At 42.7% G+C, this 21,372-nt stretch overlaps 1 protein-coding gene across 1 annotated transcript; it reads left to right on the top strand.

The window, feature by feature from the left end:
* The first annotated feature begins 10,163 nt into the window (after positions 1–10,163).
* Positions 10,164–21,108, top strand: Srgn (serglycin). Its single transcript, XM_090346460.1, has 3 exons — positions 10,164–10,297; positions 18,745–18,892; positions 20,711–21,108. The coding sequence occupies exons 1-3, from the start codon at positions 10,222–10,224 to the stop codon at positions 20,976–20,978; spliced, it is 492 nt and encodes a 163-aa protein (XP_090202586.1). The 5' UTR covers positions 10,164–10,221; the 3' UTR covers positions 20,979–21,108.
* Positions 21,109–21,372: the final 264 nt, after the last annotated feature.

The following is a 21,372-nucleotide window of genomic DNA, read 5'->3' on the forward strand; positions in this document are numbered from 1 at the left end:
TGCTCTTGACCTCTATTTCACCCCCATTTCTGGAAATGATGTGCGCCTTCCTGGACTTCCAACATTCTACACCCCAATGAGACAATGACAGTGACTGGCATTGTTCCCAATGACCCTGTGCCATGTCTGCACATGGATGTGTTTATTTTTTTTAATTTTTAATTTTTTTTGCCAGTCTGGGGCTTGAGGTCTGGGCCTGAGCACTGTCCTTGGGCTTTCTCAAGGCAGCACCATTCCTGTCATTTTTCTATATATGTGGTACCAAGGAATCAAACTCAGGTCTTTGTGCATGCTTGGCAAGCACTCCTCCACTAGACCAAACTGCCAGCCCTGGATGTGCTTTTTTAATCCATACAATGTTTACATGTGGATGGTGCCCTTTTTTTTTTTTTGGTCAGTTGTGGGACTTGAACTCTGGGCCTGGGTGCTGTCCCTGAGCTCTTCAGCGCAAGGCTACCATCCTACCCCCGGAGCCACAGTGCCACTTCAGGTTTTCTCGTGATTAATTGGAGATAAGAGTCTCATGGATTTTTAGTGCCCAGGCTGGCTTTGAACCTTGATTCTCAGATCTCAACCTCCTGAGTAACTAGGATTACAGGTGTGAGCTACCGGGCCCTGCTGGATGGTGCTGTTTTTATCCCCATTTCAGAGAGGGGAAAACTGAGGCTCCTAAATATTAAACAACGTGTCCAGTATTACAGGTGATACGTGGTGAGTTGAAACCTACTAAGTCTCACCCATACAGTTGAACTCTAATCTGAGAAATAAATGTCAGCCTTTCATTTTCTTTTCTTTTTAATGGAAAGATACTTTTCTCTCTAGCATTTAAAATGTTATCATCCTCCCTCCCCTTTGTGTGCAGTACTGAGTCTTGAACTCAGGGACTGGGCACCGTTTTTTAGCTTTTTTTTTTTTTTTTCACTTAAAGCTAGTACTCTACTACTTGAACCACAGCTCCACTTCTGGTTTTTTAGTAGTTAATTGGAGATGAATCTCATAGACTTTTCTTCTTGGCTTTGAGTCATCATCCTTACCTCTCAGCCTCGTGGGTAGCTAGTATTATAGGCATAAGAAGTCATTGGTGCCTCACCCCTGGTTATGTCTGCCAGTGTTTAGTCTTCTGAATGAGGCATCCTTAAGAAAAAATCTCATTGAACTCTCTGTGCTCAAAAATAGGCCTATTTCCTATTGCTTTATCATCTGTGGAGCAGGAAAACTGCTGATCAGTATGTTTCTTTCAAGGCTTGAAAAGAATCTCCTGGTGTTTCAAAGTGTGTCTGACCTTATTCTCTGTGAAGCTAGAGAGTCCTGGCACCTTTCCCAAGGCTGGCTTCCTGTCCCCAGCTCTGAGAAAAGTAGTTAGTGTTGTCTGGGCTCTTATTATCCACTGGCTGAGTGGTGAACATAATGCATCCCCACCTGCCCACCTACCCACTCAGAACTTTGGTCTGAGTTTGCTGTATTTTTTTCACATTCCAAACTGTTTCAGGATGAAATAAAAGCATAAAGATGTAGGAAGAGGAATGTTTATCATCATCTCTCTTTTTCCCAACTGAAACGATACTAACGATCAAACCCAGGGCCTCTCTGAAGCCAGGCAGACTCTACCACTGAGCTACATCCCAGACCCCTCCCTGGAATTTTATGTAAGTGAGAGTTTATTTCGAACCCAAGGGCTGATAAGGCTTGATCCTTGCTCTGAGGCTTGCAAAGTATCAAAACCAGCTTTAAAGCCAGTGGTAGCTCATGACTAAAACCCTAGCTACTCAGGAGGCTGAGATCTGAGGACTGCAGTTCGAAGCCAGCTTGGTAGGAAAGTACATGAGACTCTTATCTCCATTTAACCCAGAAAAAGCCAGAGATGGAGATGGACTAAAGTGGTAGCATGCCAGCCTTGAGTAAAATAGCTAAGGAACAGTGCATAGACCCTGAGTTCAATCCTCAGTGCAAGTACCAAACAAACAAATGAAAGCAGCTTTGAACAATTTCCATTTCAGCCCATATTTACTGCGCATCAACTAACAGCTTTACTTTTCCTCAGAATCCAATGATGTCAGATGAATCTGATTTTGACGTTGAAAGACTCAGCAACAGGAACAACTAACTTATTCACCTTGGAGAAGGCCAGTGGGCACTTAGATAGTTCTGTCTTTTTTTACAGTGTGACCACTGGGCCAAGGTGTCTTTTGGCACTTAGATCTCTGTATCCCAGCAGTAGGCCAGGGCCCTGTCCCCATGAAGCTTGTATGCTGGCCGGGTAGGCAGTGAGTTCCTATCACTAGGAGGGGGTAGGGGAGAAGAGCTGGGAAGGGCGATGCTATGGATGGGATGGGGGGGCTATGTTGAGGGGTCAGCCTTGACCTCATAGTGAGGTGAGATAGATTTAAGCCGAGACTTGATGAGGGTTAGGAATGGAACTTTGTCAGTATATGGGAATACATTGCTTAAAAGTCTGGAAAACAACTAGAGACTAAAAGAAATGAGATCCAACATAAACAGCAGAAAGAGGCCATCCAAAAGATAAGGAGTCTGTGAAATGGGGAGAGGAAGGAAGGGAGAGGCTTGTGCCCATGCTGATTGCTTAGCCCATCCTGAGGACACTGGGGACCAGCACTGTGCAACCCCTGGGCTAACAGACATCGCACCAATGTGGCTGATGGAAATAACTGTGATCCAGGTTCTTTTGCAATCAGACTATGGCCTTGAGTAAGTGCCTTGCTCTAAACTGGACGCAGTGGTCACACTGTTCAAGGAAATGGTTAATATCTGGGCACCCACTGGTCTCCCAACTGCAGGACCTGAGAGTTCTCTGTAACCGTGATAATGATGTTAACAGTAAGATGGCAATTGCAGCATCTTTCCTCCGATCTATTCTTGTTATTTATTTATTTGTGTGTGTGTGTGTGTGTGTGTGTGTGTGTGTGTGTGTGTGTGTGTGTTGGTACTAGGGTTTAAACTCAGGGTCTGGACACTGTCCCTTACTTATTTGGTAAGGCTGGCATTATTCCACTTGAGCCAGAGTTCTACTTCCAGCTTTTTTTTTTTTTTTGCCAGTCCTAGGGCCTGAACTTGGGGTCTGGGGACTGATCATAACCTTTTCTTGCTCAAGGCTAGCACTCTACCACTTGAACCACAGCACCCCTTGTAGCTTTTCTGAGTATGTGGTAGTGAGGAATTGAACCCAGGGCTTCATGCATGCTAGGCAAGCACTCTACTACTAGGTCACACTCTAGGCCCTACTTCCAGCTTTTTGCTTATTAATTGGGAATATCAAAAGTAAAACTCTATGACTTCAGTAGATTCTAAGGGGGGAAAAAAGGCAAAGAAAATGCAGTGAAAGAAGAAAATGTTCTCCTGTCAGTCCACCAGTGTGTCACCCCTCAAGATGAAATTTTCCTTTGTTAATTGATCCCTCTTTCAAAAGTCAGGGAGGGGCTGTGAGCATATCAAGTGGAGCCCCTGCCTCAGAGTTCACTGACGCCCCCACCAATTTCTTTCTGCAGCATTGAAGCCTGTGCTTTTTGGGAACTGTGTTTTGGGGGCTTCCTGCCAGGGAGAATCTACAAGCACCAACGGTCAGTCTGTTCACTGGGAACATTTAGAAAATATGACTCAAATGGTGAGGGAACGCACTCTTTCACAATTTAACAAACAAACAAAAAAGTGACCAAGTTATCTTATCCTTTAGGATGTAGAGGTCAGAATGGAAAATTGATTATTAAAGAAGTGTTTGGAGAGCATCAGGCTGGCCTGCACCAGGCTTTGTCACTACTTAAATTCTGGCCAGGACTTCAGGGAACAGCTTTCTTTTCTCAGGATGGATGGAGTGTTGGGGTTTTTTGGTTTTTGTTTTGTAATTGGAAAAAGGCAGAAGGAGGATTGGCTTGCCTGGAAAAGAGACTGACGAGGAAAATCCCCTTCTTGAGCAAAGGAGAGATTCTGCTAAGGAATCACTGAACGCGAGAGTCAGGAACTATAGTCAGATTGTCAAAAGCCATCTCCCGCCTGTGTTTTGATCTCTCACTGCTTTACGATAGGGATGAAGTCATGTACACATCCAGGACAGGTAGGATGCGCAAGGGACCAACAGTTCTGTGAAGGATTCCTGCAGCTGCCCTAGTGCATTCTCCCAAAGAGTGTGTGGATTGTTTTTAAGATTGAGGACAGTGTATTTAGGGAACACTTCTTTTTAATATAGATACACTTTCAGGTAATGTATTTCTTTTCTTCCTAACCAAGGTTTTCCTTAACTTTAAAATAAAAGAACCACCACTTTTTAATGATCATTGTCCAACAGAAAACTAATAATGCACACTATAAACAGAATTTCAGTTTTTTTTATATAGTTGTCATTTGTAATCCTAATTTTGTTTTTTTGCCAGTCATGGGCCTTGAACTCAGGGCGTGATACTGTCTTTGGGCTATCTCAGGGCTAGCGCTCTACCACTTGAACCACAATACCAGTTCTGGCTTTTTTCTATGTATGTGGTACTGAGAAATAGAACCTGGGTCTTTGTGCATGCTAGGCAAGCATTCTACCATTAGGCCAAACTCACGGCCCCGTAATCCCAATTTTTAATAGCTTGCTTCCTCCCTCCCCTCCCTTCCTTCCTTCCTTCCTTCCTTCCTTCTTTCCTCCTTCTCCCTCTCCCTCCCCCCACCTTTCTTTTTTTTTTGCTAGGGTTTAACTCTACAGCTTGGACAACACATGATCCTCTTACTTCACCATCCCCAGTACTGGGTTGTTGCTAGGATTGCAGGCATATGCCCCTGCCCATGGCAAGAGTTTGGTTTGTTTGGGGGTTGGAGATCTAGCTCCATGGAAGATCCCTTGCCTGGGAAGTGCAAAGCCCTGAGTCTGATCCTCATTTGGGGCTAATAGTTTTGTTTGTGCCAGTTGTAGGCCTGTCTACCATCCCTGAGCTGTTTTGCTCAAGGCTAGCACGTGGTTGTTTTTTTGAGATAAAAGTCTCATGGACTTTTCTGCTTGAACTAGCTTCAAATCAAGATCCTTAGATCTCAGCCTCCTGAGTAGCCAGGATTACAGGAATGAGCCATCAGCACCCAAGAGTTATTTTTTTAAGATGTAAAAGCAGCAGGTAAAATTGAATGGTACATTTTTATATCAACTAAAATAAATATAAACAAGAAAATGCTTTTATTATATATTTCATCCTAGCATAATCAAAATACTATTCTAGAGTGAGGTATAAAGGTAAATGCACAGACTGGGAGTGTAGCCTAGTGGTAGAGTGCTTGCCTAGCATGCATGAAGCCCTGGGTTCAATTCCTTGGTACCAGATACACAGAAAAAGCCAGAAGTGGGGCTGTGGCTCAAGTGGTAGAGTGCTAGCCTTGAGCAAAAAGGTGTCCAAGGACAGAGCTCAGGCCCTGAGTTCAAGCCTCAGGACTGAAAAACAAAAACAAAAAGGTGAATGCATGCAATCCCAGCATCCCAGCTGGGAGACTGAGGCAGGAAGATCCAGAGTTCAAGGCTAGCCAGCACTACATAGCAAGACTGTCTCTAGAAGATGAAAAAATATGAGCAAAATATTTCCATTCAGTTTCCCCTGCTATATGAAAAATACAATCTTTTTTTTTTAACTTATTTGTGCCAGTCCTGGGGCTTGACTTCAGGGCCAGGGCACTGTCCCTGAGCCTTTTTGTGCTCAACACTAGCGCTGTACATCCTTGAGCTTTTGTGTTCAAGACTTGTACTACTCTATCACTTGAAGTCACAGCTCCACTTCTGGCTTTTTAGAGGCTAATTGGAAAAAAGAGTCTCACGGGTTTATGTGCTTAGGCTGACTTCAAATCATGAACCTCAGACTCAGCTCTTGAGTAGTCCTGGCAAATCCAATGTTTTATTTTACAAAAATAACATATTCCAAATCGGGCCTGTCACATTTTAGACCCTGTCTCAATAACAATTCAATAAACAAAAGAAAAAGTTGTGAGCTTGTACCTCACGGATTATCAGCTGAGAGTAGATGATTAAGGTGGGGTGAAGATGAAGCCTTGCTGGCTTCTGCTTGGAAACTGAAATGTTGCAGCATTGCTTCAAAGCAGTATGGATAGGGCCTTCCTCAGAGCAGTCCCTTAGGGTATGGGCCTTCCTTCAATGAGCTTCTCTGGTCTAGATCACTTAATTCCAGTATGCTAAAGTAATCTGGGTTTTCAGTCAATTTCGGGATATAATCAATCAACTAAATGTCATCAAAGTACAGAACATATCATTAAAGTCAGAAGAAGAACAAGTCTCTCTCTAGCACGAAGTGCTGTATTTTTGAATGGAGGGTATTTATATTCTTTCATTCTTTGATAGGGATTTCAAGTTTAAACTCACCATGTGAAGAACAAGGTGGTTCATGCCTGTTATCCCAGCAATTGTGGAAAGAGGCAGAAGAATCTTAAGATACAATTATAGTTCCAGGCTAGCCTTCAGTACACAGCAAGACCTTGTCTTAAACAGAGAGAAACGAGAGAGAAACAGAGAGAGAGAGAGAGAGAGAGAGAGAGAGAGAGAGAGAGAGAGAGAGAGAGAGAGAGAGAGAGAGAGAGAGAGAGAGAGAGAAGAGAGAGAGAGAGAGAGAGAGAGGGAGAGGGAGAGGGAGAGAGAGAGAGGAACCAATCAACCACTAAAATGTAGTAACCTAATTGGTTATTGTGGTCAGTCCCTGGAGACTGAAACATAAAGGCCGTTGAAGATCTATCTGGCCAATGTCCTGTGGTTACACATTAAGGGGTAGGAACTTCCCTCTTCCTTAGTGACTGAGAACCTTAAATAGAATGGCAGATACATTGGATTTGAAGCTTAAGAAATTTGGTTGTTGCATTTAGGAACTTGGACAGATTATTTATTTCATAGAAAGTTTAGAGACTTGAGGTGGTATTCTTCTTTTTTTTTTGGTTAATGTAATTGGAGATTGAATCCAGGGCCTTGCTAGGAAATTATTGATATTTAAGTCATGCGTTCAAGCTCTTTTGATTTGTACTTTATTTTTGAGCCAGATCCTTAATAACTTTGCCAGGCCTCAGCCTGAATTTATTTATTTATTTATTTATTTATTTATTTATTTATTTATTTATTTATTTATTTATTTATAAATAGGGCTTGAACTCTGGGCGTGGGCACTGTCCCTGAGCTCTTCAGCTCAAGGATACCACCCTAACCCTTAAGCCACAGCCCCACTTCCTGTTTTAACTACTAGAATAGTTAATTGGAAGTAAAAGTTTTATGTTCTTTAGTGCCAGGGCTGGCTTTGAACCATGATCCTTAGATTTCAGCCTTCTGTGTTGCTAGAATTACAGATGTGTGCCACTGAACTTGGCCTGAATTTGGCTCATCCCTCTTCCTGCCTCTACCTCCAAAGTAACTGAATTTTAGGCATAGATACAATGCCCAGCTGAGGTGGTGATTTTGATGGATGAGTTATAAGATTGGTGGGAAGCAATGACCAAGTTAGTTTTGGGAACATCACTGGGCTACATATTGCTACAGACGAATGTATAAAATAAATGCAGAGCCAGGAGTGTGGCCTAGTGACAGAGTGCTCGCCTAGCATACACAAAGCCCCGGGTGCAATTCCTTGGTACCACATACATAGAAAAAGCTGGAAGCAGTGCTGTGGCTCAAGTGGTAGAGCACTAGCATTGAGAAAGCCCATGGACAGTGCCCAGGCCCTAAGTTCAAGCCCCAGGGCTGGCAAAAAAAAAATGCAATAAAGGGAGATGAAATGGGAGCCCATGTGCTAGGGCATAGTGTGTGTCACTTTGAATTTCTGGAGGCAGAGAGGACATTTTAGTCTCTGGGTGGGAGATAACAAGGGATATAGCACACACACACACACACACACACACACACACACACACACACACCTTTTTTAAAAAAAATAGTTCTTATTTAAATGTCTCCAATTCCTGACTTTTCTAGAACAATCCCTTGCAAACTTTTGATTAGAAAAGAAAATTAACTAAAGATATGCAAAAATGATGATAGAGCATCTCTGATACTGTGCTTAGGAAAAAGATAGCATTTAAGATGTCCAGTAGAGACTTAGTCCCAGTGGCTCACATCTGTCAACCTAACTGCTTAGGAGACTGAGATCTGAGGATCACCCTTCAAACCGGGCTGGGCAGGAAAGTCTGTGAGATTGTTATCTCCAATGCCTGGTACACTTGTAATCCCAAGTACTTGAGGGGATAGCAGTTTGAGGACAGCCCTGACACAAAGTTAGCAAAACCTCATCTCAACAAAAAAGTCAGGCATGTTGATGTATATCTACTTATTGCAGCTTATGCTACAAAGGCTTAGAGAGGAGGATCACTGTCCAAGACTAGCCCCAGGCAAGCATATGCAGAGGAAGCAGATAGTGAAGCCTTATTGAGAGTATTGCATGACTGTGTGAACCCCTCTCCCCAGTGTGTGTTGCATAGAACCCTTCCCATAGGTTCTGTCCATATAACCCAAAGGAGATGGTGGGGGGGGGGAATGTCAGGAAGATAAGTGGCCAGGACTAAGACCCAGGACTTCCTGTTGCTTCATGCACTATTCTTGCTCCTTTATGTCTGGAATTGAGGCCTGGGGACCGTGACTGCAGGAAGGCTGTTAGCTAAACAAAATTGTTAGTTCTTCATGTAGTAGGGAAGAGCAAATGCTTATTATAAAACCCCAAATTATTTTTATGTTAAGCAATTGCCATGACCCAGACTGGGGGGATGGGGGGAAAGGTATCCAAATGAGAAAAATCCCCTAAATGCCCGTTTTCAGGCACCAGCTGTAACCCACTTTTAAGGCCTTGCAGGAAACTTGTCAAAGCTATGGACAGAGACTGCTTCAGTGCCAGGTTTTTAGATTGGGGGCCTGGAGTAAAAGTGACCCAAGATGAAACTGCCATTCCAGAGGGGAGAGCTCTCTGACTGACTTGCTCATTTGGAGATTCCTACGATCCCCTAGGTGCTAGGACCCACCTAGAGCCAGTCGCAGTGAGGATTTTGAGGACAGGCAAATCCATGTACTGAAGCTCTCGGCCATGAGACGCCAAGGTCCCATCCTTGGCAGGAAATGGCAAGGAGTCAGCAGGAAGCCCAAAACAAGAGAAGGAAAACTCCTCCCTCCTGTCAATAGGGGGTGAAATGGAAAGTCTGCAGAGATTGTAGGTAAGGCAGACCAAAGTGGAGAGTGAAAGCTTCAAAGGAAGTTCAGGAAAAGTATATGCCTGTGGGTAGGGGCTAGGATGCCTTACTAGCTACTGTGCTGCCTCTGCCTTCTAGAAATCTGCCCCTTTCCAGGACTAAGGAAAATGCTGAAGAGAAAGGGAGCAAGTGGAGGGTGTGTGTTTGTGTGTGTGTGCGTGTGTGTGTGTGTGTGTGCTCTCACAGATAGCAGCTCCTTGTTGGGAACCTGTGGTCCTGCTTTCTGCCTTATTCAAGGTCAGAAGACACTTCCCTCCCCCTTTCCCCCCAAAAAAGAAGTTTTTTTCTTAGCCAAGAGGAAAGATTAAAAAAAAAAAGTGCATGGACTCAAATCAGGAAAATCAGATTGTGTAAAAAAGGCAAAAGGAATGTAAAATATTTTTGCCTTCTGTTTTTTGTTTTTTTTTCCCCCCGTAACCCAAGCACTCATTATTATTTCTGAGGTAGAGGGACAGTCAATGATCCAATATAAACATTGAATCCAAGGAGAAAATTACTGCTTATATGAAATCAGACAAGTCCTTCTGGTAAAGGACAAGTCAGTAAGGAAGTTTCCTGCTTTGAGCTTGGCTCAAGGGATCCTGGTAGTCATTGATGAGAAAGAAAATTCTAGAACATTTTGTGTTGAAGCTGTTGGCTAATGGTGGGAGCCCGTTACTTATCAGTAGAGCAGGCCTCTTAGCTATGTTTAGATTGCTACCTGAAGAAAGGAAAAACCAAAGTGCTGTGAATGCTGAGTCTCCTGTTTTGATGGGGGGTGAAAAAGAAAATAAACAGACAACCTTGAAGAAGCAAGGCCTGGGGAGAGTCCAGTGTAGTTTCATAATGGCTATGAATAGTCATTTTTGCTGTTTTCCTTTTCTTTCTTGCTGGGTGTTGATGTGGATCTCTTTCTATTTGTTCAGGAAATTGTGACGTGTGTTCTGGGCAGGGTTTGAGGTTTGGGAGCCTTGTCTAAAAGGGACAGAGAGCACCCTGCTGCATTTCTTCATTGTGAGGCTGGCGTGCTGCGTCGAGCTGCTCAGGATGCTCAAGACCCTCACGAGCAGTAGGCTTATCCTGGCTCTCCTGCTCATCCTGATTCTGGAATCTTCAGTTCAAGGTAAGACCTGTGAATCTGGCTCCCCTGTAATCTTCTCTGAAACCCCCAGAGATCATGCAAATAACTGTGTTCACTGGCACGTATCACATGAATCACCTTGTAGGAGTGGAGGAAAGGAAGAATTTGGGATGACTGAATCCTATAATCTGAGTTCAGCTGAGTTTAGTACCAAGAAAAATTAAACTCTGAGGCAGGTGCTGTCTTGTAAGTTGCAGAATGGTTGAAACACAATTTATTTTGAGGGTGAAAAATGGGTAGATTCTCAATTGGAAGAGCTCAGGAAAGAGAGAAGGAAAATGATCCAGGTGTCTGATGAAGGTAGCATTGTGGACTATTTGGGAATATCTATCTTCCCTGGAATGTCTACCTCAATACTGCATTTGAGTTATTATGAGTTTAGCTCTGAGAGATTCTTCTCCTCCTTCTCCTTCTCCTTCTCCTTCTCCTTCTCCTTTTCCTTCTCCTTCTCCTTTTCCTTCTCCTTCTCCTTCTCCTTCTCCTCCTCTTCTTCCTCCTCCTCCTCTTCTTCCTCCTGCTCTTCCTCCTTCTCCTCCTCCTCCTTTTTGCTCAAGGCTAGCTGTGTACCACTTGAGCCACAGCACCACTTCCAGCTTTTTTCTATGTATGTGGTACCAAGGAATTGATCTTCATGCATGCTAGACAAGCACTCTATCATAGGCCAAACTCCTGGCCCCAGCTATTTTTTTTAACTGAGAAAATTGCCTGTATTTTCTCCTCTCTGTTTTTTTTTTTGTGTGTGTGTGGGGGGGGGGATCATGGGGCTTGAACTCTGGGCTTGGGCACTGTCCCTAAGCTCTTCAGTCAAGGCTACCACCCTACCCTTGTGCCACAGCCCCACTTCCTGTTTTCTAGTACTTAATTGGAGATATGAGTCTCACAGTCTTTAGTACCCTGGCTGAGATCCTCAGATCTCAGCCTCCTAAGTAGCTAGGATTTACAGGCATAAGCCACAGTGCCCTGCTCTTCCCTCCCCCTTTTTTTTATTCCAGTCCTGGGACTTGTACTCAGTGCCTGAGCACTGTCCTTGGGCTTTCTTAGCTCTACCACTTGAGCCACACCCCCACTTCCGGCCTTTTCTGTGTATGTGGTACTGAGGAATCGAACCCTGGTCTTCGTGCATGCTAGGCAAGCACTCTATCACTAGACCAAACACCCTGCTACCCCCTCTTTTTTTTTAAGTTTAGTTCTTTACTGAAATTTATGATTATATTCAAACATAGATAACACAAACCTCAGATTAAGGGAGAAAAAAAGCACAAAGAATGTTAATATTTGAGCTGTTGCTCTGAGGACATCTCATTTGGAAATACATTTCCCTATCATTTAGGGCTGTTTAGTCAGACTAACACAGCTTAAAGGCCTTTAATGGCCAAGAAAATGAAAATGATCAATTTCTAAGAAAAGTATAATTTATTTTCCTGTGGTACATAAGGGAACTATGTCTAAATAAAGCTGAAAGAAGGTCTGGTCTGATAACTAGATGGCAAAATTATGTGGTAGAAAAACACCAAGTTCCCCCCTCCCACAAATGGTAAAGGAAATGTTGAATCATAGTGTCATATGTGTCTGGATTTGTTTCTTCAAAGTGACTTCTAACTGTCTTCATCTTCTTACTTCCGGTGGAACAGAAATCTTCTAGATGATCTCACAGAAAATTCTTACATTTTGGAAATTTATTATTTAAAAAAAATATCAAGCCAGGCACAGCGGCTCATGCCTGTAATCCTAGCTACTCAAGAGGCTGAGATCTGAGGATTGTGGTTTTAAGCCAGCCTGGGCAGTAAAGACCATGAGACCCTTATCTCCAATTAACTACTAAAAAACTGTAAGTGGTGCTGTGTTTCTAGGAGTAGGGTGGCAGCCTTGAGCTGAAGAGCTCGGGCACAGTGCCCAGGCCCAGAATCCAAGTCCCACAACAAAACAAACAAACAAACAAGCAAACAAACAATCACTTTGTTCTAATGATGCAAACATGGGAGGGGAAAAAAAAGTAATGTTGTTGAAATTTTGCTTGTTGTTATAGCATAAAACAAAAAGTACCATTTTTTTTTTTTTGCCAGTTCTGGGGGCTTGAACTCAGGGCCTGGGCACTGTCCTTGAGTTTTCTCAAGGCTAATTAGTGCTCTCTCACTTGAGCCACAGCCCCACTTCCAGCTTTTTCTATGAATGTGATAATAAGGACTGAATTGAACCTGAATCTTTGTGCTAGTCAAGCGCTCTACCACTTGGCCAAACTCCTGGCCAAGAACCAACTTTTTTGTGTGTTTTTCTTACTGAAATCTTCAGCTGAAAGTAATGATTCCCTAATGACCACATGTCCCAGCAAGGTTGAGGACGGTGAAGTCCCTCTGTGGCATAGACACGAGTGACCAGTTTCATGTTGGTCCTTCTTCCCAGAACTATGCAAATCTTTATAGCTTCAAAAAATCCCTAGGACACTCCCAATCTGCACTACTGAGATTGGTAAAACTACAATGAGAACGAAAATCTTCCTTGTATACATATTCATTAGAAAGAACTGACAGAGAAAGAAGCATGTCGAAGGTTTACAACATGCTAACATTTATGTCATCATCTGATGGATTTCAGCTCTTTGTTGGAAAAAAGAAACCAAAAAAGAGACAATGAAGGAACTGGAAAAGGAGAGTGTTCCTAAGGGATCTAGGTGTTTGGCTCACAAGATTAGTGTTCATGTCTGAAACTGAAGGGAACTAGAACCCTGTCCCAATGTTAATGACGGCAGAGAGACTGCTATGTTGAACTATGACACTGTTTCATCATTCCCCTCTGTAACACCAGATATAATTCAAGAGCATTCCCTCCCTATCTTAAAAAACAATAACAAAAAAACCCCTCAACTGATTAAGACACCTTACCTACATCCTTGTCTTGTAAAGTTTACAGGACACCTACCATGACCCTATTTCCAAAGGATGTCACATTAGGGCTTCAATATGTGAATCTTGCAAGGAATATAATTCAGCCTATAGTATACTTTAAAAAGTGCAATCCAATTAACACATGATGTTGAACTGTATCTATTGAGTACAAAGGAATGGGAATTTGGAAACAAGTGGTAGATGGTAAAGTGCACAGATGACAGATCTAGTTAATGGGAGATCCAGGACATTGTGGACAAGGCGTGTGAGTCCTGCACTGTAGTGCCTCATTTTCAAATAGTCCTAAAGAGACAATGTGTGGCCAAGGAGCCAGGGCTAGCCCAGGGGTCCTTGCTAGTCTCATGGATCTCAGCGATGACGTGGCTGCCAGCACGTGTGGCTGTTTGATATCCACTCTCTGCTCATGACCATCCTGTTCTCTGTGAGGAGGAATGAGTACCGACTGATAGAGGAAAACACGGACTCTGTCCTCTCATTTGTGCCTGCAAGCCTGGGACTTTTGTGTGAGGCCCATGGAAGGACTGGTCACTGGATTTCAAGGTCAGAATTCATTTCCTACTCCAACCCTAGACATTTTCTTTATTTAAAATGAAAACCTTGCTGATCAATTTTGCTGTTTATTTTTTATTTAATTTTTTTGTGAGTTGTGGGGCTTGAACTTGGCCTGGGTGCTATCCCAGAGCTTTTCATCTCAAGGCTACCGCCCTACCCCTGGGCCTGGGCAGTGTCCCTGAGCTCTTCAGCTCAAGACTGCCGCCCTACCCTTGAGCCAAGCCCCACTTCCCAGAGGTTAACTGGAGAGAAGAATCTGGTCCTTTTGTGCCCAGGGTGGCTTTGAACCTTGATCCTCAGATCTCAGCTTCCTGAGTAGCTAGGATTACAGGCGTGAGCCACTGGCACCCGGCCCTTTTGCTGTTTATTACTGAGTTGAAGAAGAAATCGAAAGTAAATGTGGAGCTTTTTACAGCTTCTCAAACGATACAAATGGAGGGGAACTTACCGCTCCGTGGAAGTGGCAGGCCAATAGGAAGCAACGCTAGTTTAAATAACCATAAATGCTTAAAGACTACCAGTGTGTGTGTGTGTGTAATGGGGCTTGAACACATAACTCCATTTCCAGTTGGAGATAAATCTTGCAAAATTTCCTGCCCAGGTGGGCTTTGAACCACTATCCTCAGGTATTTGCTTTCTGAATAGCTGGGATTACAAGTGTGAGTCAGTTAAATAAATTTTACTGGTTCCTTTTTACTTTGCAAAACGTTGCTTTTAAAACATTGCAAACTCCTTGTGAAGTTGGCCTCATTTCATTAGGACAGGGCTGGCTGGTCTGGAGCGCATAGGTGTGAAGACGTCACCCTCTGCTGGGCAAGACACTCATCCCAGCTACAAGAGGCGCCTAAGCAGTAACTGGATGCCAGACTAATGCTGCGAGAAGGAAAGAACCAGAAAAAGGGGGAAGGAGGGAGAACGAGTTAGAAGGAGGGAGAATGTATTAACTACATGCCATATGAAAAGGCTTGCTTTCGGTTTGGTTACTTTGATCTATTTAAACAAGAACTCTACAAGTATTCACGTTTGACATGTGATCAACTGAGACTAAGTGGTAGATGAAAATTTACCACCTAGTCTTCCTATAAGCTTGTCTCCTCTCAGAGCGCATCGCTGTCATTCTCCCCATCTTCTGCAACAGAGAAACTAGCTTTTCAGTGGCTCATTGAGGGTGAGAGCCTCATGGACTTCATGTCTCGGCTGGCTTCAAACCTCAGACTTCAGATCTCAGCTACCTGAGTAATTCGGATTTACAGATGCCAGCTAGTGGATCCTAGCATACTATGGTCTTTTAAAAGTTGCATTTTTGAGGGCTATTCTTCATTATAGCAGTTGTTTTAAAAATGAGGGGAAAAACTCACCAAAGATTCTATAACCATACTTATTTTTGTGTATTTTTTCCATTTCCCCCAGTATATGTTTGAATAATGCATGCGCTTTGGAGGGGGAAGAGATGAGCCATTTGAAAGATGGGGCAGTATTTCTCACCAGTAGTTCCCTGCCCTTGCTATACTTCATGGGCTGGGAGTTTGGCCTGGTGGTAGAGTGCTTGCCTAGCATGCACGAAGACCTAGGTTCAATTCCTTGGTACCACATACATAGAAAAAAGCCAGAAGTGGTGCTGAGGCTCACGTGGTAGAGCTCTAGCCTTGAGAAAGCCCAAGGACAGTGCTCAGGCCCTGAGCTCAAGCCCAGGCCTGGCAAAACAAACAACAAAAAAAACCCAACAGAATATACTTCATGAAATAGTAAAGTATCAATAGTATAGCTGAAGAATCTGGAAACTGCTAAATTTGGCAACTTTTCAGTAAAAATTCCAAAGAAGGGCTGGGAGTTTGGTCTAGTGGTAGAGTGCTTGCCTAGCATGCACGAAGACCCGGGTTCGATTCCTTGGTACCACATACTTAAAAAAAGCCAGAAGTGGTGCTGAGGCTTAAGTGGTAGAGTTCTAGCCTTGAGAAAAATCTAAGGACAGTCTTCAGGCCCTGAGCTCAAGCCCAGGACTGGCAAAAAAACATTCCAAAGAAATAGGAAGAGAATCCAACCTATATATAAGGTCGTTAAATCTGACAGCATAGAGAACAAGCTTTGATCTACTTTTAACTCTGTGTGTGTGTTGTCTGTGTCCGTGTGCTGGTACTAGGGCTTAAAATCAGGGCTTTATGTCCCTTAGCTTTACTCAAGGTTGTCACTCTACTCATTGAGTGTGCCAGCTCCACTTGTGGCTTTTTTTGATGGTTTATTGGGTTATAAGAGTCTCATAGATTTTCTTGCCTAGGTTGGCTTTAATCTGTGATCCTCAGATCTCAGCCTCCTGAAAAGCTAGGATTATAGGCATAAACTACCATTATCCAGTTTACTTGGTAACTCTTAACACTAGATAGCCCTCAAACAGACCCCTAAAGCCCTGGCTCTGTAATGTTTTAGATGCTCCCATGTACTCAGCCTTTCTGAATTTGAATACTTTTTATGAATAGAGATAGACTTTGAGCTGAGGGTACTAATTGGAATCCTGACTTCTATGTAAAATGGTCCTTGTGCAAAGTAGTAATAATAATTCAAAATAAGGGGCCAGGAGTTTGGCCTAGAGGTAGAGTGCTTGATTAGCATGCATGAAGACCTGGGTTCTATTCCTTGGTACCACTTACATAGAAAAAGCCAGAAGTGGTGTTATGGCTCAAGTGGTAGAGCTCTAGCTTTGAGAAAGCCCAAGAACAGAGCTCAGGCCCTGACTCCAAGCCACAGGACTGGCAAAAAAATACGAATAATAATAGTTGAGGGTGTAATGGTGCACACCTGTAATCTCAGTGCTCAGTAGACTAAGGTAGGAGGGTGCAGGTTGTAGGCCAGTCTGGGTTACATAGCGTGACCCTGTCTCCAGACACAAATCAAAGCAAAACAACAGTTATTATTATCAAGTGTTTAAGATATGTCTAATGTTAAGGTCTTCGGTATGAGAGTGGTCCTGGGGTTTGAACTCAGGATCTTGTACTTGCTAGGCTAGTAATTGGCCACTTGAGCCATGCCCTTACTCCTTTTTGTTATAGTTTTCCAAGAGGATCTCACTTTTTGCCCAAGCTGAAATGGACTTCAATCCTCCTATTTAAGCTTTCTACATAGCTGGGATTACAGGAGCTTGAGCTCAGGGCCTGAGTACTGTCCTTGGGCTTTCTCAAAGCTAGAGCTCTACCACTTGAGTCTCAGCATCACTTCCAGCTTTTTTCTATGTATGTGGTACCGAGAAATCGAACCCGGGTCTTCATGCATGCCAGGCAAGCACTCTACTACTAGGCCAAACGCCTGGACCTCCAGCTTTTCTTCAACCCCAAGTTCTGGAGCTTGAAGACGGGCCTCACACCCTCAATCATTTTGCTTGCTCATGACTGATGCTCTACCACTTGAGCTACACGTCTAGTCTAGCCAGCATTTTTCTGGTTAGTTGGAGAGGGAATCTCACAGACATTTTTGCCTAGGTTTGCTTTGAACTGCAATCCTCCTGAGTAGCTGAGATTATAGGCATAAGCCACTGCACCCAGCAAGGTTAAGTTCTTTATATGTATTTTCTTTTTTTTAATTAAAGAATTAACATTGATTTTTACATCATATTTCAAATGATGTGCTTAACAAATAAGTATTCAAGAAGGGAATCTATACAATCACCGGCATTTCAATGTTAGAACATAATAAAAATTAGGCTGAGGGTTTGTGTGTCATAGACACATATTTATGTAATAAAACATTGTCTATAGAGTCATAAATTTTTATGTCTATGTAGTTGTGTCTATATTTCCAATATGATGTCCGTTGCATTGGTTACACAAATATTGAGTCATCACTCTTGTACTGTTTGGATTTAATAGCCACATATTAAGGATACCATGCACCCTTTGTTCCTTTGGTCTTGATTTATCTCACTCAACATGATTTGCTCTAGTTTCATCCACTTCCCTGTAAATGCCATTATTTTATTTTATCTGGTGGCTAGGTAGAATTCCACTGTATATATATACACCACATTTTTTTGTATCCATTCATCTGCAATAGGGCATCTGGGTTGTATCTATTGCTTGGCTATTGTGAATAGTGCAGAGATGAAAATAGCTGAGCAGGTGTCCTTATCATATCCTGGGTTATGTTCAGGATAGATGCCAGGAGTGGTATGGCGGGATTGTAGGGAAGGCCTATTTTCAGTTCTTTTAGAAACCTCCAAACCGCTTTCCAGAGTGGCTGAACTTGTTTACAATCCCACCAGCAGTGCAGTAGGTTTCCTTTTTCTCCACAACCCCGCCAGCATCTGTCATTGTCTGAGTTCAGAATATTGGCCATTCTAATTGGGGTAAGGTGGTATCTTGTGGGTCATGGGGCTTGAACTCTGGGCCTGGGCGCTGAGCAATTCAGCTCAAGGCTAGTGCCCTACCCCTTGAGCCACAGCCCCACTTCCTGTTTTCTAGTGATTAATTGGAGATAAGTATCTACCATTCTTTAGTGCCTGTGCTGGCTTTGAATGACAATGCTCAGATCTCAGCCTCCTAAGTAGCTAGGATTATAGGCATGAGCCACTGCACCCAGCTTTACATGTATTTTTTTCTTGGTGTGTGTGTGTGTGTGTGTGTGTGTGTGTGTGTGTGTGTGTGTGATAAGCTTATGATACTATGAGATCATTTTACAGTATGTATGTGGGGGGCGGGGCTAAGGTAACTTAAAGTTTTGAGTTTCCACAGTAACATGTATTTCACACCATACAGCTGACTCCAAATCTTATTCTAGTCTTAAACTCCCAGCCACTTCATAGGAATATTGTGATCGGGATATTTTATACAAAAGTCTACCGCACAGTGGGTGTTGCTGTTGTATTAAAGCTGGCCACACTTTATCTTCTGCCAAGGTTAGAAAGTAGGCAATTAAAAACCTCCTAGGGCCGTAGCGTTTAGAAGCTGTAGAAGAGATCCTTACCACTGCGTGCATCCTTGTCTGCAGGTTATCCTATGCGGAGGGCCAGGTACCAGTGGGTACGCTGCAGTCCAGACAGCAATTCTGCCAATTGCATTGATGAAAAGGGCCCATTGTTCGATCTGCTGCCTGGGGAAACCAACAAGATTCTCCCTGCAAGAAATGACCCTGCCTTGTAAGTGGAACTTTCTCTGATTTTGCTGTGACTGTAACATCATAACCTCTGTTGAAATCTTGGTGTGCAAGCAGTGGGAGTGTCGGAGTGTTTCTACTTGAAGCTGTCACTTTGATAGTCGGGTTTTGGTTGCATAACACATGATAAAAATGTGCCATATATGTACATGTGCAATAAGATGTGCAAACATACTGACTCATCTATGTCTTTGTGACTTTTCTTGTTGGTGACAGAAACAAGCATTGACTATTCTTCCCTAACATGTAATAAGAATAACTGAAGATTGTTCTTTTCATTCAGCATATTGCATGCTAAAATCCAATAGTATTAGATCAATTGAATGAATAAATAAAAGGTGGTATATCAATAGAATGGAATACTATTTGGTTATTAAATAAATAATAATGTAGGGGCCAAGAACACACCCTAGTGGTGGGGTGCTTACCTAGCATGCACAAAGCCCTGGGTTCAATTCTCTGGGACCACATACACAGAAAAAGCCAGAAATGATGCTGTGGTTTAAATGGCAGAGCACTATTAAGCAAAGTGTTCAAGGACAGTGCCCAGGCCCTGAATTCAAGCCCCAAGACTAGCCAAAAACAAAAAAAAGCTAATAGGGCTGGGGGTGGCAGCCTCTCCTCTCAGCACTCAGAAGGCTTGGGAAGGAGAATCTTACATTTGTGGCTAACCTGGGCTACATAGTAAGACTGTCTCAAAAAAAAAAAAAAAGAAAAGTACAAATACATAAGTGAACTTTGAAAACATTAAGCAAAATAGAAGAAACTAATATTGTGTGATACCATTGATGTAAATGTCCAGAATAGGCAATGTCCTAGAAGCAGCAAGTCAACTTGTGGTTCTCAGCAGCTGGGGATGGAGAGTAATTTTTTTTAATAGTTTTGATTTAGCTATGGTTTTCTGTGGAAGAAGAGGCGATAAAAATATTTTAGACTTAGATAGTGATGAATAAAAAGAGGAATTAGGGAAAGGAAGACCTAATGGTCATAACTGTCAAACAGAAATCAAATTGCTTCTAAATCAAATAGACTGCTTCAAATTTGTGAAACAGACCTAAGAGGAATTCATAGGTAATATAAAAACTTGAATTTTATTAGAATAATTCATTTTGATGAAAATCAATGTTAAATAGGACATAGCAAAAATGAGATAGATTTAAATGTTTTACTCTTCAGCTAGGCACCAATGACTCATGTCTGTAATCCTGACTGCAGGAGGGTAAGATCTGAAGGTTATGGTTTGAAGCCAATCCTGACATTAAAGTCCATCAGAGTTTTATCTGTAATTAACTACTAAAAAGCTGGAAGTAGAGCTTGGGTTAAGTGGTAAAGTACTAGCCTTGAGCAAAAAAAGCTCAGGGACAGTGCCTAGGCCTTGAGTTCAAGAACAGAATGAGTGTGTGTCTGTGCATGTGCACACATGCATATGTGCACACGCACAAATGCACACACACAATGTTGAATTATTCAGAAGCTTTTAAACTCTTTTAAGTAAATAATGGCCTCATTATTTCATTATCTTTTTTTTTTTTTTTTTTTTGCCAGTCCTGGGCTTGAGCTCAGGGCCTGAGCACTGTCCTTGGATTTTCTCAAGGCTAGAGCTCTACCACTTGAGCCTCAGCACCACTTCGAGCTTTTTTCTATGTATGTGGTACCGAGGAATCGAACCCGGGTCTTCATGCATGCTAGGCAAGCACTTTAACCCCTAGGCCAAACTCCCAGCCCCTATTTCATTATCTTAAAAATATAATTCTAGTCTTCATGAATCAATCCTTACTGTATTTTTTCTTTCATATTTCAGAATGACAAGAATCCAGAGCTTGACTGACGCCTTTCCTCTTTCTGAGGACTATTCTGGATCAGGTTCTGGATCAGGCTCTGGATCAGGCTCTGGATCAGGCTCTGGGTCTGGATCTGGAAGTGGCTTCCTGCCTGAAGCGGAATGGGAATACCAGCCCATAGACGAAAATGATGCCTTCTATTACAACTTTAGGTCTCCCAAAACAAAACTACCCTTGGATAACCTGAACTTGGGTCCAAAGGGGTTCGAAGATGATTTTATCATCTAAAAGTGAGCGTTTCCCACTTTGACACCGGGCCATGTATTCAGTATGCTTTGTGTACCATGATCAATGATTTATCTTCAGGGGAAAAAAAGAGTTTCAAAGAAATTTTAAACTTCTGAAAAAGAACCCTAAATTCTGGCTGCTTGTTTTTTCTTGTTAATGCTTTAATGCTATTATATCTCCTAGTGCTCTGGAAAATACCTGTGGTTTTTTTTCTAGTATCATATCTAACATCATTATGAAATTAATGAGCATATATACAAATCACTTTTTCAGGAAGTGGCACTGTGGCTCAAGGGGTAGGGAAGTAGCCTTGAGCTGAAGAGCTCAGGGACAGTGACCAGACCCAGAGTTCAAGTCCCACAACCAACAAAAATAAGTCACCTTCAAAGTGCCA

The sequence above is a fragment of the Megascapheus bottae genome, chromosome 15 (genome assembly GCF_031878675.1).
Source record: "Megascapheus bottae isolate mThoBot1 chromosome 15, mThoBot2.hap1, whole genome shotgun sequence".
NCBI lineage: Eukaryota > Metazoa > Chordata > Mammalia > Rodentia > Geomyidae > Megascapheus > Megascapheus bottae.